The sequence below is a fragment of the Trichechus manatus genome, unplaced genomic scaffold (assembly GCF_000243295.1).
Source record: "Trichechus manatus latirostris isolate Lorelei unplaced genomic scaffold, TriManLat1.0 scaffold00056, whole genome shotgun sequence".
Classification (NCBI taxonomy): Eukaryota; Metazoa; Chordata; class Mammalia; order Sirenia; family Trichechidae; genus Trichechus; species Trichechus manatus.
The window spans coordinates 3,460,228-3,477,181 of NW_004443992.1; the positions used below are offsets into that span (position 1 = coordinate 3,460,228).

At 38.6% G+C, this 16,954-nt stretch overlaps 1 protein-coding gene across 1 annotated transcript in view; it reads right to left on the bottom strand.

The window, feature by feature from the left end:
* The window catches only part of HECW2 (HECT, C2 and WW domain containing E3 ubiquitin protein ligase 2), a 438,203-nt gene that overhangs the window by 92,204 nt on the left and 329,045 nt on the right, over positions 1 to 16,954 (bottom strand). Inside the window, exon 16 of the mRNA XM_004378178.2 lies at positions 10,576 to 10,761. Coding sequence (XP_004378235.1) covers positions 10,576 to 10,761 — 186 coding nt within the window. The remainder of the gene's footprint in view (positions 1 to 10,575; positions 10,762 to 16,954) is intronic.

Here is a 16,954-nt window from a genome sequence, read left to right on the forward strand (position 1 = left end):
AAGCCTTCACCTGAAGTACAATAAAATATTAAAAAAAAAAATAAATAAATAAAAGAACATGTAAACAAAATAAAACAAAAAGTACTTGCAACTACTCTACAGAAAGACAGAACATCAGATAATCTATTTTCTTACTCTGAAGAGCTATGGAAACAATGAAAGAACAACAATTTTTAAGTTAGAAGCACTGCATATTGTTATCTATTCTAAATTTTGGTTTCTCAACCCTACAAAGTCTTAGAAATGCTAAAAAATTAATTGTAATCTACTTTAATTTTTATAAAGATTTTATTTATTAACATACTCTCTCCCTTCCAAAATATAAATCTCTTCTCAATTCCTGGCCCCCTCCCCAGTATTCCTCAATTATAAGGAATAAACATGCTATTATTTTCTTCATATTATATCTCAGATAATCTGTCAACAACAGTAGAGATGAAGAGGGTTGAATGACACCATTTATTGTAAGTAAAAAATAGTCATATGAATGTTTCCTATAACTTAGTTCATATGAAGCAGTTAGCAGACCCACATATTTCACAACATCCACATCAGTCACAAAAAGGTTAAAGAGGGGTATTGCTATGATCATATGATCACAGCTTTAAAGTTGCTAGGAGAGAAACAACACCCCATGGTACCTGGGCTAGAGTTCTAGAGTCAGCTGGTTAGTAGATGCAGGTAACTACAATATCCCCAACACTTTAGGTGTAAAGTGTTAGCTATGGGACTGATATTTTATGTGCTGGAAGTGGTAGTATTTGGGTGTTAGAAAAGTAATGGGAGAGCCAGTGATACGCTGGAGCTGGCTTGTACCGGCTCATGAGAGCTGACTGTAAAATTTTAAGGAATTCTGCGAGCTGGATGACATGATGCTGGCAGCTTGAAATTGGCCATGTGGGAGAATTTACACCATGGAAATTGGAAAATGCTAGAAATCAGCCCTCTTCTCCACTATCCCTGGAGAGCTGGTTGTTAAATATTTACCATCACTGCGGAAGACTGAGAATAGAAGTTACCCAAATCAGTACTTTTTAGGTAGAGTAGAAGGGCATGACCGCGAAATTTTATTTAGGAAGTATATTAATATCTACTAATATTACTAATACTAATATTAATACCACTTCCAAAACATAAAAATATTAATATTTAAAAAAATCCAAAAGTCATGAGGACAACTGTTAAAAAAGAAAAGATAAAGGCCATCTCTATACTTGAACAATTCTTTAAGATTTCACAAATGTAGCATTTTACTCAGAAATACATCCACAAAATGAATCTCTGCTCTATTCTTTCATTCCAAAAGGTACACTGCCCTGGACAGATACTTTACCTTTGCCTTCTATGGGTATTCATGTGACTATTTTTACATCTAACATCTTTCTACCCCTTAAAAATAGGCAAGAGATCCTCTAAAAAACATATGCTATTTATAAATTTAAAGTTTAATTCCATCTCCACCTAGGTTGCTGTGTAATTTGAGGTGATTAAAGCAAGTAACTACCACAAAGAGGCACTAGTTGTTTCAGAGCAATTAAAGAGATGTGCTACACAAATGACAAATAACATAGATATGCAAGTATTAAAATTCATTTGAGACCTCCAAATACTACATTGAATTTTACTCACTGAGATGAACAGAACTTGACCCAGTAAAGAGTTGCCATCAGACGTAGTTATGATGTACTTTGGCAGTTGTATGATGATGTGATCACTTCCATGACGAGATCTGATATAATGTGATCACCTCCATGCTGGGATCTGCTGTGAGCAGCGATAAATTAAAAGGGAGTTTCCTTGGGGGTATGGCCTGCATCGAATATATAAGTGGACTTTCTGGTAAGACTTGTGGGCTTTTGCTCGCTTTGGATCCTGCAGCTGGCTCCTGTTCATCTGACCTCCAGATCTTGGAACTTGAGCAAGCAGCTTACCTGCTGTCTTGCTTGCTGATCTTGGGATTCATCAATCTTTGCAACCTATGAGCAAGAGCCCTACTGTCTGACCTGCTAATCCTGGGTTCACCAGCCCCTGTGGCTATGTGAATCAGGAGAAACCTCTATCCTGACCCACGGACTTGGGACATTTCAGCCTTTACAACTCCATGAGCCATTTCCTGGATATAAATCTCTCTATATATATATTTATATGCTTTACAGGTTTTGCTTCTCTAAAGAAGCCAACCTAAGACAGGGGTAAAACAGCAATGCCTACGGGAGGATCAGTTAGTAGGTTTATGCAAGAGATTTTGCGCAAATGTGTGCATCTGATTTCAGTTCTAGTTCTAAGTAGAAAGATACTTACCTTGCTAAAGGTATTTTTAAAACCCAACTTTTATGACCATGGCTGATGGAGAATGCAACTACCAGAGCAGAAGGCCACTGATCCACAACAGAACAAATCTACCAGCGAGACCACAACAACAGAACACTCATGGTAGAAAAACAGAACACTCTGGGTTGAAAAACAGAGAAAACTCTGATTTAAGGCAGAAGCAAACATTCCAGGGAAGACTACACTGGAATTGTCAAGTACAACATGGGACACTCCAAAAGAGAACCGTACTGTGAAGAGCCATTCTGTTGGACCACCATGGCAAAGGACGAGCAGCAGTTCTTGAAGAGAAGATGAGACACAGACATTAATTCTCCAGTATAGCCTTTGTAAGCCATTTCCCATTAGGGTAAGGTTTTAGCCATTAACAACAAATCTTTATGATTTTCATAAAATCCCAAATTAATTATACTCTTAGTCATTCTATATGGTCCTTGCCTCTACTTAACTAGATTTTGGTTAGCAGAGTAGCAATAACCAGGTGAGCAGCATTTTCATTCTTCCGGCTTAGTGTGCTGTATGTTTCATTTTACTTAATAGATATTTGTAGATTCCATATCATTGTTAGCCCCAAATTATATTATAAACTCTAAAGGTTTATAACTGTATAGTTTTTATCTTCTCCAACATCATAAGTCAAGTAATCATTCATGTGAATTGGGGTAATTATAATCTTAATTATTATTGTTTTTCTCTATTTGTAATCACATTATTATCTAATTTGATACTAACCACAGCACCAGGAGCTGGACAGGACAGGCTACTAACCCTCATTTTAGAGAAAACTGAGGTTCAGAGAGGTCAGATCAGATAGTTACTAACTGATCCGGGAATCTTATCCCAACTGCAGCATATTTTTCTCAAATCCATCAAATTAACAATGGTAAATGACAACAACAACCAAAAAAGCAAAGCAAATCAAAACAAAAATACTCCAGGGCTAAATAACATTTGGTTTTCCTTATTAAAGCCTATTTTTGCCCTCCAGATATATTATCCGCATGAGCACACACTAATGACCAAACCCAGCCAAGAACCAGAGGCACATTAAACAAGTCACATTTTAATACTACCAATGCATATTTTTTGCACAAATATAAAACACTTATAACAATGTTATCAGATCCCAAATTACCCTTGATTTTCACACTTCTGAGACAAGCACAAGTTTAAGAATTACTACAATTAGAAATAAGCAGAATTTTTTTTTTCCTGCACTGGCCCACTTTCTTTCCTTATGTTTTATTTCAAAATGAGGCAAGTCAAAACGTATCCCGTATCTTAAGCGAAAATCCTAGGCCTCAGATCCAACAGAGATACACAGATGTTGAACACAGTCCCATGAGGGCAATCCTGGATAAAATTCATCTTGGCTTAATTGCCAGTCTCAACATTTCAAAATTAAAATAATTATGAAAATCAAGTAATGGAACAAATTGCTGACTAAAGATGCTGTGGAATTTCGAACGAAAGAACTTTCCAAATGTAATTAACTGTCTCTGCTTAAAGAAAAGTATCACATGCTTGATACCAAATCCAGTTTGGAACTGTATTATCTAACCCTCAAGACGGTAGAATCAGAGATCTATAGAATCTAGGAATTAAACAGGGAATCCTGGCCTTCCTCTAATCCAATTTATTAATTTTTTTAAGTTTTGTTGAGACATAAATCAGTTACCATAAAATTCACCCACTTAAAGTGTACAGTTCACTGTTTTTCAGTATATTTTCAGGGTTGCACTACCATCACCACAATCAAACGTTAGAATATTTTTGTCTCCCCAAAAAAACTCCATACTCATTAGCAATCATCCCTCATGCTGCTTCCCAGACCTAGCCAACCATTAATCTAGTTTCTGCATCCACAGATTTCCTTCTTCTGGACTTTCATATAAATGAATCATATAGTATGTGATCTTTTGTGAGTTTCATTTAGCAAATGTTTTTAAGGTTCATCCATGTTGTAGGATGTATCAGGACTTCATTCCCTTGTACTTTTGAATAATATTCCATTGTATGGATCTACCACATTTTATATTTTTTGGACATTTGGGTTGTTTCCACTTTTGGACATTATGGACAATACTGCTATGAACATTTGTGGACAAGCTTTTAGGTAGGCGTATGTTTTCACTTCTCTTGGGTATATCCTATTGGAATTGCTGGATTATGTAGCAACACTTTAACATTTTGAGGAACTGCCAAACTGTTTCCAAAGTAGCTGCACCATTCTACATTCTCAACAGCAATACATGAGGTGAGACTGTAGAAGGCCTGATATTTCTCCACATCCTTGCTAACACTTGTTATTGCTTGTCTTTTTTTAATTATAACTACTCTAAACCGAACCCAGAAACCCTGGTAGCGTAGTGGTTAAGAGCTTGGCTGCTAACCAAAAGGTCGGCAGTTCGAATCCACCAGGAGCTCCTTGGAAACCCTACAGGGCAGCTCTACTCTGTCCTATAGGGTCACTATGAGTCCGAATGGGTCAACGGCAATGGGTTTGGCTTAAAAAAACAAAACAAAAACCCAACAACTCTCCAAAAGGGGATCATCTGCTTGGGAAGAAAGACATGTTAAAACAACTATACCATGAGACAGATTGGGATAGCTGGCATAAGATGTTACAAGCAAAATTATGTGGGAATTCAAGAAAGGGACTAATCACTTACGCCTAGGGAGCTAAGAGCAACTAACTCAACAAGCTGCCCTTAGATGATATGTCCAAAAGCCCCCACCCCCTTGACTGTGATAGAAGTTTCTACCACAGGCTCCCATAGCGTCCTGAAAAGCTGTTACTATGCTATGCTTCATGATAATTGCTAGAAGATATCCATCCATCCGACTCACAATGAGAGGCAGGATTAGAATACAGACTCTGGAGCTGGACTCCCTAGGTTCCATACCCAATTCTGTCACTTACTACTTGTTGTACCTTGATCAATTCACTTAACCATAACATAACTGTGTCTCAGTTTCCTCACCTATCAAATGTGGATAAAAATAATACCTATAAATCAACCTAAGTGTTTATAATAGGGTTTGGTACACAGTCAGCGCTACCTATGACAAAATACTACATTAAGTATTAGTTTTTACCATTGTTAACACAGTTATATGGACATAGTAGACATTCAAAACCGTGTTGGATGACTAAATAAATGAAACCACAAAAAGATGTTGTACTTGAGAAGATAAGGTGGAGTCAAATTCATAAGCCTGAAGAATTAAGCTACAGAACATTCCTCTTAAGAATAATTTCTTTTCATATAGATGGAGACTTGTACATACTATTCCATGTCAATTCTAGAAATCAGTCTAGAACTGGAAAATATGGGAAAATGATTTTGTAGTGTTTAATAGCTTTTGATGTTATATTAAAGAGAGAAAAATATTTACTCCCTTTAAAATTCTGGAGGCAAAGCAACTCATAAAATAAATAGATAGATAAACAAACAAAACAAACACACAAACAAATAAATAAATAAAAGGACTAGAAAACCTATTAACTGCTTGGAAAATGGGAACTAGGACTCCTAACGTGCCGTCAAAAGCAATGCAGCCAAATCCACGCACAACATGTGCCTTTCTCAAACGTTCTTTTAAGTTGTTTTCGTTCATCGGAAGCCAGTCACTTCAGAAGGAAGGATGTGGGAGATCACAGGTAGATAAACCTGTTTTAGTTAAGGTGCCTAGCTTAGCTAAAAATCTTATTAAAGTCTTCATGCAAGAAGGAGCGAGATCAGACTAAAGTGATAAGCTTTCAGGCCTGTCTGATAACCCATCTTGTCCAAAGGCAGGAGGTCTTTCTAAGTCTTTCACGCCAAATAGCATTCTAATGCAAAGTCAGCAGCCGATGTGGGCTCAGCTATCAACCAGCCCATGCCCAGAGTTCTTTATAATATGTAAAACTTCAATGAAGTTTAAATTGCAACCCCCAAATTAGTCAAAAACCCTCAGGGAAAAAGATACTTTGGATAGTCAAATTACCCACATAATCCAGATAATGTTTACCCGTTTAAGCATCAAAAATTTTATAAAAGCTATGAGGCAGAACTTGTTCTTAAGAATACATTACAGCTCTTCTTAAATATAGTCATGCATCACTTAACGTTCATGATACGTTCTGTGAAATAGGATGTTATGTGATTTGGACATTGTGTGAACACCATATTACATACAGGCAGTCCCTGGATTACGAAGAAGTTCCATTCCTAAATCTGTCTTTAAATTGAATTTGTATGTAAATTGGAACAGTTAGATACAACTCGTATCTAATGTCATTTAATCAAATGTTTGTCTTAGTATACAGTATATGGTGTACCCTTCTGTGCATAAAAAACATTAAACACTTCCAGATACTCTAAAACATTTTTAACATAATACAGTAATAATAATGTTTTGATGCATGTCGCAAAGCAGAGCCCATTTGTTATTTTGAACAATTGTATGTATGTCAAATTTTTAATATAATGGGCTTTACAGGGGTTGGGACCACGGATGTACACGTGGTCTGATGTTGCCTGAACGGACATTACATGACGCACGTCTGTAGTACTGTAAATGTAATTTAAACTTCTCTCAAGGTCTAGGGGTTGTTAATCAGAACCTCTCTGCTGAAGTGTGGCAGGCAAAGGCAAGTTAGAATGGGCAGGAAGAGACTATTCCCACCCCCTACATGCACACTAGAAGTGCCTGATTTCTTTTAGATAAGGATACAAAATGACTTCTTGTTGTTAGGTGCCGCAGAGTTGGTTCTCACTCATAGTGACCAACAAGCTAAAATCTACATAGAGTAGAAACCTATGCAGCATCATCTCAACTTGAGATTTCCCTGAACCTGTGGTTCTCCAAAGAGCACACAGCTCCTCCTGACACCAGGTAAGATCTTGTCAGAGTTGAGAATATGGCCAAATTCTTGCTATGTACTCCTCTTTTATACCCAGGAGTAGTAACACCAGTATGTCCCATTTGACCCATTTACGTCCTTCTGTTTAGACTTTAAATAATTATATCATTTTATCCTCCTCACCTTTAAGTCAAGTATTGCATGTCATCACAGACGGGAAAACTGAGGTTTGTTACTGTGTACTTGGGAGAGGATATTGTGGTTAAGAGCATGGACTCTGGACCCAGACTGCCTGGGTTAGAACTACACCTCAGTACTCCTACCTGTGTGACATTGGAAAAGTTAATTTACCATTCTGGACCTGGGTTCCTTACTTGAAAAGGGAGATAATAATAGTACTGCTTTGCCGGGTTGTGAGGAGCTTACACCTATGAAGAGCTTAAAAAGTTCCTGGCTCATTAAAAAAAAACTTGTTGCCATCAAGTCAATTCTGACTCATAGCGACTGTATAGGACAAAGTAGAACTACCTCACAGGCTTTCCAAGGCTGTAAGTCTTTACAGAAGCATACTGCCACATCTTTCTTCCACACAGGCTGGTGGGATCAAACTGCGGACCTTTCGGTTAGCTGTTGAGTGCTTAACCACTGCATCACCAGGGCTTATGTTGTTGTTAGGTGCCGATGAGTTGATTCCAACTCATAGTGACCCTATTTACAACAGAACGAAACACTGCCCGATCCTGTGTCATCCACATAATCATTGCTATGCTTGAGCTCACTGTTGTAGCCAGTGTGTCAATCCATCTCCTCAAGGGTTTTTCTTTCTTTCGCTGACCCTTTACTTTACCAAGCATGGTGTCCTTCTCAAGGAACTGGTCCCTCCTGATAACATGTCCAAAGTATGCGAGATGAAGTCTTGCCATCCTCGCTTCAAAGGAACATTCTGACTATACTTCTTCTAAGACAGATTTGTTTGTTCTTCTGGCAGTCCATGGTATAGTCAATATTCTTTGCCAACACCATAATTCAAAGGCATCAATTCTTTGGTTTTCCTTATTCATTGTCCAGCTTTTGCACGCATATGAGGCGACTGAAAATACCATGGCTTGGGTCAGGCACACCTTAGTCTTCAAAGTGACATCTTTTCTTTTGAACACTTTAAAGAGGTCTTTTGCAGCAGATTTGCCCAATGCAATACGTTCTTTGATTTCTTGACTGCTGCTTCCATGGGTTGATTGTGGATCCAAGTAAAATGAAATCCTTGATGACTTCAATATTTTGTCCATTTATCATAATTTTGCTTATTGGTCCAGTTGTGAGGATTTTCGTTTTCTTTAGGTTGAAGTGTAATCCATATTGAAGGCTGTAGTCTTTGATCTTCATCGTAAGTGCTTCAAATTCTCTTCACTTTCAGCAAGCAAGGTTGTGTTACCTGCATATCGCAGATTGTAAATGAGTCTTTCTCCAATCCTGATGCCCTGTTCTTCTTCATATAGTCTAGCTTCTCAGATTATTTGCTCAACATACAGACTGAATAAGTATGGTGAAAGGATACAACCCTGACTCACACTTTTCCTGATTTTAAACCATGCAGTATCCCCTTGTTTTGTTCAAATGACTGCCTCTTGGTCTATGTATAGGATCCTCATGAGCACAATTAAGTGTTCTGGAATTCCCATTCTCCACAATGTTATTCATAATTCTTTATGATCCACACAGCTGAATGCCTCTGCACAGTCAATAAAACACAGGGAAAAATCTTTCTGGTATTCTCTGCTTTCAGCCAGGATCCATCTGACATCAGCAATGATATCCCTCATTCTGCATCCTCTTCTGAATCTGGCTTGAATTTCTGGCAGTTCTCTGTCAATGTACTGATACAACCATTTTTGAATTATCTTCAGCAAAATTTTATTTGCAAGTGATATTAATGACATTGTTCAATAATTTCTGCATTCATTCTGTTGGATCACCTTTCTTTGGAGTGAGCACAAATGTGTATCTCTTCCAGTCGGTTGGGTCAGATAGCTGTCTTCCAAATTTCTTGTCATAGATGAGTAAGCACCTCCAGTGCTGCGTCGGTTTGCTGCAACATCTCAACTGCTATTCCATCAATTCCTGGAGTCTAATAAAAATATTTCACCAATGCCTTCAGTGCAGTTTGGACTTCTTCCTTCAACATCATTGGTTCTTGATCATATGCTATCTCCTGAAATGGCTGAATATCGACCAATTCTTTTTAGTACAGTGACTCTGTGTATTGCTTCCATCTTCTTTTGATGCTTCCTGTGTCATTTGATATTTTGCCCATAGAATCCTTCAATACTGCAACTTGAAGCTTGAATTTTTTCTTCAGTTCTTTCAGCTTGAGAAATGCCAAGCATGTTCTCTTCCCTTTAAGTTTTCTAACTCTAGGTCTTTGCACATTTCATTATAATACTTTATCTTCTCGAGCCACCCTTTGAAATCTTCTGTTCAGCTCTTTTACTGCATCATTTGTTCCATTCCCTTTAGTTGCTCTACGTTCAGGAGCAAGTTTCAGAGCCTCTTCTGACATCCACTGTAGTCATTTCTTTCCTTCCTGTCGTTTTAACGACCTTTTGCTTTCTTCACGTATGATGTCTTTTTTTGTTAATGCGTTAGTACCTACTATGATCCCTGGATCATCTCAGGAATAGACTGTCTGGAGCTCATAGTAGGTTCTAAATAAGAGTTAAACAAAAATAAAACTTTAGCTGAGGAAAACCTTATAAAAATAACTAAGTTTCCGTGTTCTAATTTCTTGCTCATATAACAACCTCCTGATTATAACCAGGCTTTCTGGTTGAGCCATCTACAAAAGAAGTACAGATGTGATTACTCTGTCAGTAAAACAGCTACATGTTTCTCATCATAAATTAATCAATCTGTGAGTCTTATTTAATATGCTAACAAAATCAGATTTCTGAACCAACAAGACTGAGGCCCAGACCAGGACAGTGTTCAAAAGACACACTTTGTGAAGTTACTTACTGATCTCCTAGCCATCTTCTCCAAACAATACCACAACTTTTTATTCAAATTTCTATAACAGTAGTTGCACAACTGGGGAGAAGGAAGTGTCGCTGCCTAAGAAACCTTTTCTCTAATCAGCAGAAAATGGTGAATGATTACAGGTAGAAGAGTATCAAGAGAAAAGAAAATGTTTCACTAAGCAAGCCCCCTCACACCTCTCCACTCTGTGCACTACTTTGGAATAGAAAATCTGTTTGTTCAGGTATCATTTGAACCAGAAAATGGAATGTTTCACCCAACACAGGGCCTTCAGCCCTCACTTGAAGGGTAGACCCAAGGGCCAAAGCCATAGGTAGCCCACAGTCAATCAGCAGCTCCCTACAGCAACTCCGCCGAGGTACCTTGCCCTGATGATCATGTTTCATTTCCCAGCCCCTCGGCAGCTCCAGCTGTTTGTTCGCAAACATGTTGAGGAATCCCACAAGGTCCCGGTTATGCTGGTAACGTTCAAAGTGGTGGGTGTCCCGCCGGACTTTGGTGATCATGTGCTTCAAACACGTGTTGTTTGTAAACATGCGGTAGGCACTCTGAAGAAAACGATAGAGAACCAACGTTAACCTCCTAGTGACACACAAAAGCAACATACAAACCACATACGGTTATGTTTTGTCTTCTGAAGGGTATAAAACATGTTTATAGAGGCTTCAAAATAACTCTGGACATACACATGGAAACAGCAGACAGAAAAGTATCTTCTTCAAAATAAAATACAAAGACTACAGAAAATAAAGTGGTCTCTACTGAAAATGACATCTACTTTTCTAAAGAAAAGCAAAATGCAGTAGAGTCTCATTCTGTACGGCACATTAGGTTACAAAGCTGGTAGTATGCAAAAAGCACACATAGTCAAAATTATACCATGTTGGAAACAAATACATGATCTTTCAGTCAGTCTGACATGGCCAGTTTTTCCACCAGCATCTGAACAGATCACTGGTTCTTTGACTGAACATCAGGTGAAGTAACTGACATGCATTTAACGCAAACTGTATAAAAATCCCTTGCCATTTATGTGAATATTAGAAGTATATGCAATAAGATGAGTTGTTCTCACTGAGAGACCATGTTCAACTGAGACTATATTAGATTGAGATTTTTTGTTGTTGTTTTTTTTATCTTATACCATCTTAGAAGTATAAGCTTAGTGAATGGAATGGCAAGCAGGCTGCTTAGACTATATACATTGCTATTTTTTTCTCTCTCTCTTTTTTGGTTGAATTCGTATGAATTGAAATGCACATTTACTAAAACATCACTATTCCATCACACAAAGTCCCTGGGTGACACAAACGGTTTACACTCGGTTGCTAATCTAAAGGCTGGTGGTTCAAACCTACTCAGTGGTCCCACAGAAGAAGGCCTGGTGATCTACTTTCATGAAGATTACAGCCAAGAAAACCCTATGGAACAGTTTTACATGGGGCTGCCATGAGTATGAATTGACTCGACAGCAATGGGTTTGGTTTATACCATCATGCAAAAAGGTGATTCTTTGTCAAAACTTTACAGTCTTCATCTGTATGATACTGATAAACCCATTGCCACTGAGTTGATTCTGACTCATAGTCACCCTGTAGGACAGAGCAGAACTGCCCCATATGGTTTCTAAGGCTGTAAATCTTTAAGGAAGCAGACTACTACATCTTTCTCTCATGGAGCAGCTGATGGGTTCAAACTGCCAACCTTTTGGTTAGCAGCCGAGCATACTGATAGAAGAATCCAAAAACTGATCATATTGAGTCCACAAATGAGTCAGCCAACAAATGTTTATTGCACACTACCATATGCCAAGCAACAGCAATAGCTATTCCCTTGAATCATCAGAAGGAGCCCTGGTGGCACAGTGGTTAGGTGCTCGTCAGCAGTTTGAACCCACCAGCCACTCCATAGAAAAAGATGTGATAATATTCTTTTGTAAAGATTTACAGCCTTGGAATCCCTATAGGGGCAGTTCTACTCTGCCCCATAGGGTCACTATGAGTTGGAATCGACTCAACGGCAATGGGTTTGGGTTTTTGGGTTTGGATCATCAGAGGGAAGATAATGTTCGTGAAAATGACCAGCTGTTCATGATCTATCCTAGAACTCTAATCTTGTCAGACAGGTCGAAAGAGCTGTGAACTCCTCTTATGTCTAGTATCCCAGGAACCCTAGACTAAGTCTAGAGGCCTTCAGGCTTTAGGTGTTACTTGATGGGTTCTGTTACTTCTGTCTAAGACAGCCAAGGCCCCAGAAGAAACCAGAGTTGCTGGAAATCACTTTATTTCAGTAAACATTTACTGTCTTTGTTGTGCCCAATACTGTGTTAGTTTTTGAGGACAAAAGAGAAAAGGATGTGATGACAGTCAATACTGCTTGTCTTTCCAGGGTCTTTCAAAATGTATCTGTCACATCCAGGCCAAAGCACTTATTGCTGGTGCAAGTTCCTCCAGAGTTTTTTTTTCCTTTGGCACAGTAAGCACCCATGTTTGAAATAGTGGCTGCTCCTCAGTGTTTGAAATAGTGCGTCCCTAAGTGACTACAGGGATCAGAGAACCCTGATGATCCAAGTTGGAATGAGAAATAAACTTTTGTGAGCGTAAATCTCAGATCTGTGGGTTACTGAAACCCTGGTGCCACAGTAGTTAAGAGCTATGCTGCTAACCAAAAGGTCAGCAGTTCGAATCCACCAGGCGCTCCCTGGGAACCCTATGGGGCAGTTCTACTCTGTCCTTAAGGGTCGCTAAGAGTCGGAATCGACTCAATGGCAATGGTTTTTTTTTTAAAAAACGAGTTCTCAAAGCATAACCTAAACTATTTTGATTAATTCACCATCATTATATACTTTTTTTGCTTTGCATTAAGGTACTTAAGGTACTTTTGGAGCCCTGGTGGTGCAGTGGTTAAGAGCTCAGCTGCTAACCAAAAGGTCGGCAGTTTGAATCCACCAGCTGCTCCTTGGAAAACTCATGGGGCAGCTCTCTTCCGTCCTATGTGGTCGTTATGAGTCAGAATCAACTCAACAGCAACAAGTTTGGTTTTTTTCAGGTTAAGGTACTTATTCCCTATAAAAACAAACTAAAAGAAAGGAATAAGGAAGACTACATTGAACCATCTCAACTATTAGTTCCTTAGTATACCTGAGTATAAAATATTTTGGGGTCCTTTTCAACCTGACGAGGCATTGTTAGTACACTGGTAGAATCCTCACCTTCCATACGACAGAACTAGACTCAATTCCCAGCCAGTGAACCTCATGCACAGCCACCACCCATCTGTCAGTGGAGGCTTTCGTGTTGCTATGATGTTGAACAGGTTTCAGGGAAGCCTCCAGACTAAGAAGAACTAGGAAGAAAGGCTTGGCAATCTACTGCAAATCAGCCAGTGAAAACCCTGTGGATCACAATGGTCTGATCCGCAACTGATCGTGGGAATGCAGCAGGACCAAGAAGGGTTTCGTTTCCATTGTGCAAGGGGTCGCCATGACTTGGGGGCTGACGTGATGACAGCTGACAAGAATGATGATTTCAACCTGACAGCCTAAATGAGAGGAGGTTTCACTGACTGTGGCAGCTGTGAGATTCAGAGCAGAGAGCACTGCCAAAGCAGGCAGGTCTATGCAGGGGCTCTGGGCAATTAGAGCAGGATAAAATAAGAAAGTGACACCATGAAAGCTGAGAAGGAGGCTCATAAAAGAAGTTGGAGGCTATCAGACACAAACTTTAGCTAACTAATAGTTCATCCTGTGGCTGACCTTGCCTTGGAGTTTTAAGTACAATCAGTAAGAGGCATCTGTTTTCTGCATTTGGCTCTGTGTTGCTGATATATTTTCACATAAGCCATTTAAAGCTTAGAGGTCTGAGACCACATTAGCTTGTGTAGTGATAGTAATAAGCTTTCAAATTTTATTCCTTAATATGTCTCTTTGGGGACAGATTATTGTGGGATGATTCTATGGGATAAATCATTACATTAACTGCTGTTCTAAATAGGTACACCTTCTTGCCCCCTCCCCATTCCCATCCCCTGCATTAAAATAAGTAAATAGGCCACATCCTGATTCTTTATCTAGAGCACCAAAATTGATCCTCACTCTGTTAATAAAAGCAGAATTTCATTAGGGCAAGAAGTAGTGGCAATTAGGGCCCAGCCTCAGGCTTGCACTCTTAAGCACGTCCCTCGGGTTGGACAGCTCTTTAAGCACAGGAATCTTAAGACTGGTCTTATAATTAATTATGTCCCTTCATCTTCGTCTTTTCCACTCAGTGAGACATGTAAAATAGTGCCAAGTTCAACTGATCTTGAAAAATCATCTATCAAAGTATATTAAGTGCAAGAAAGATTTGTCTCATTAGTAGCTATCAAACAAAATTTAGAACCACAGCTTTTTAAGTCTGAATAATATGAACACTGTTGTTAGGGTCTACAAAAAACATTTAAGGCAAACAGGAACATCCTTCCAGACTGCTTATTTTTATAAGGAAAATATTTTTGAACAAGCAAATATACGTACTTCAGGAAGGATATTTATACTCCAGCTCATTTGGAATTATAGTGAGGATTCTAGTCACAGCTTTGTCACTCATGGACAGAGACAAAGAAAGTCACCTAATATCTGTCTGTCTTAATTTGCTTAACTGTAACATGGGATAGTAATAACTGCTTTGCTTCCCTCACAGGAATGTGAGATTCAAATTCAACGGGACAAAGGATGTGAAAGTTCTTTGAAGAGGTAAAAAATAACTATAAAAATACAAAGCAGAAGTAAAAGAATATACAGCAGTATAACATTATAACAAATGAATATTGTTTTTGTTGTATGCCTTCCAACTCATAGTGACCCTATATGACAGAGTAGAACTGCCCCATAGGGTTTCCTAGGCTGTAATCTTTATAACTTAATCACTGTGCCACCAGGGCCCCTTAAAAGAATATATACAGCAAATAAATGATAGTAGTAAAACTATTTTCTACTTTTAGTCTTTGAAGATGCTAGGCAAGAATCCCACTTTTTATTAAATAAAGAAAGTCCGCATAACCTTTCATTGATTTTGAACTAAGCCCTGTGCTAAGCCCTGAGGACAAAGAGATGAGAAAGACCTGGTTGCTCAAAAGGATGAGGTCTTTTGAAGCGGATTTGCCCAATACGTTGTTTGAGTTCTTGACTGCTATTTCCATGGGTGCTGACTGTGGATCCAAGTAAAATGAAACCCTTGACAACTTCAATCTTTTCTCTATTATGATGTTGTTTATTGGCCCAGTTGTGAGGATTTTTGTTTTCTTTATGTTAAGGTGTAATCCATACTGAAGGCTGTAGTCGTTCCTAGGAAGACTTGTTAACAACTTTTGATGTGCAAATGACACAAAGCTGCTTGCTGTAAGTGAAGATGACTTGAAGCACTTACTGTTTCCTAGAAGTACACAGAGTTGCTATGAGTTGGAACTGACTCGACGGCACCTAACAACAACAACAGTGTGAAAATTAAAAGGCTAAAGGTATAAACTCTTTTGACGTTTCCTGTGTCGTTCAATTCTTTGTCCATAGAACCCTTCAAAATTGCAACTTGAAGTCTGAATTTTTTCTTTAGTTTTTTCAGCTTGAGGAATGCTGAGCCTGTTCTTCCCTTTTGGTTTTCTAACTCCAGGTCCTTGCACATTTCATTATAATACTTTACTTTGTCTTCTTGAGCCACCCTTTGAAATCTTCTGTTCAGCTCTTTTATTTAATCATTTCTTCCTTTCGCTTTAGCTTGTCTACATTCAAGAGCACTTTTCAGAGTCTCTTCCAACTCTGGTGGATTCTAATTGGGGAGGATCCTTTTCTGCAGTTTTTTTTTTTTGTCTTAGAGAAAAAGATGCAGAAAATGAACCTGATCTATCTGAAACGAAAGCAGATTAGGAAAGCGAAAATGGGACTTATTTTGTAACATATTCTAACAGTAATGCACAGAATGATTTCACCCAGGAAAGTGCTTGGGCTAAGGTAGTAAATTGAGCTGGTAATTGTTACTACAAAATAAAGCCCTTTTAAGACTTTCTTAAAGGACACAAGGTTTACTTTTCCTTTGTCATGATTTAAATTTTTCCTTTTCAGCTATTCTTCCTCAATTCCAAAACTCCCTTTCCAAAGCCTCCTTCTTTGTTGTTTTTTATCTCCCTAGCAAGAAATAACTAAGGTGCGCCTGACCCAATGGTGTTTTCAATTGCCTCATATGCATAGAAGAGTTGGGCAATGAATAAGGAAGACTGAAGAAGAATTGATGCCTTCGAAGTATGGCATTGGCGAAGAATATTGAATATACCACGGACTGCCAGAAGAACGAACAAATCTGTCTTGGAAGAAGTACAGACAGAGTGCTCCTTAAAGCACGGATGGCAAGACTTCCTCTCACATACTTTGGACATGTTATCAGGAGGAATCAATCCTTGGAGAAGGACATCATACTTGGTAAAGTAGAGGGTCAGCGAAAAAGAAGAAGACCCTCAAGGAGATGGACTGACACAGTAGCTGCAACAATGGGCTCAAGCATAAAAACGATTGTGAGGATGGCACAGGAACGGGCAGTGTTTCGTTCTGTTGTACATAAGTCGCTATGAGTCGGAACCAACTCGACGGCACCTAACAACAAGCAAGAAATAAATACTCGATGGCTGAGTGAATTCTTTAGTGGAATTTTATTAAAATAACAGTCTGTACAGTTTAAATGTGTGCTTTTTTTTTTTTTTTTTTAGGTGTTTGGG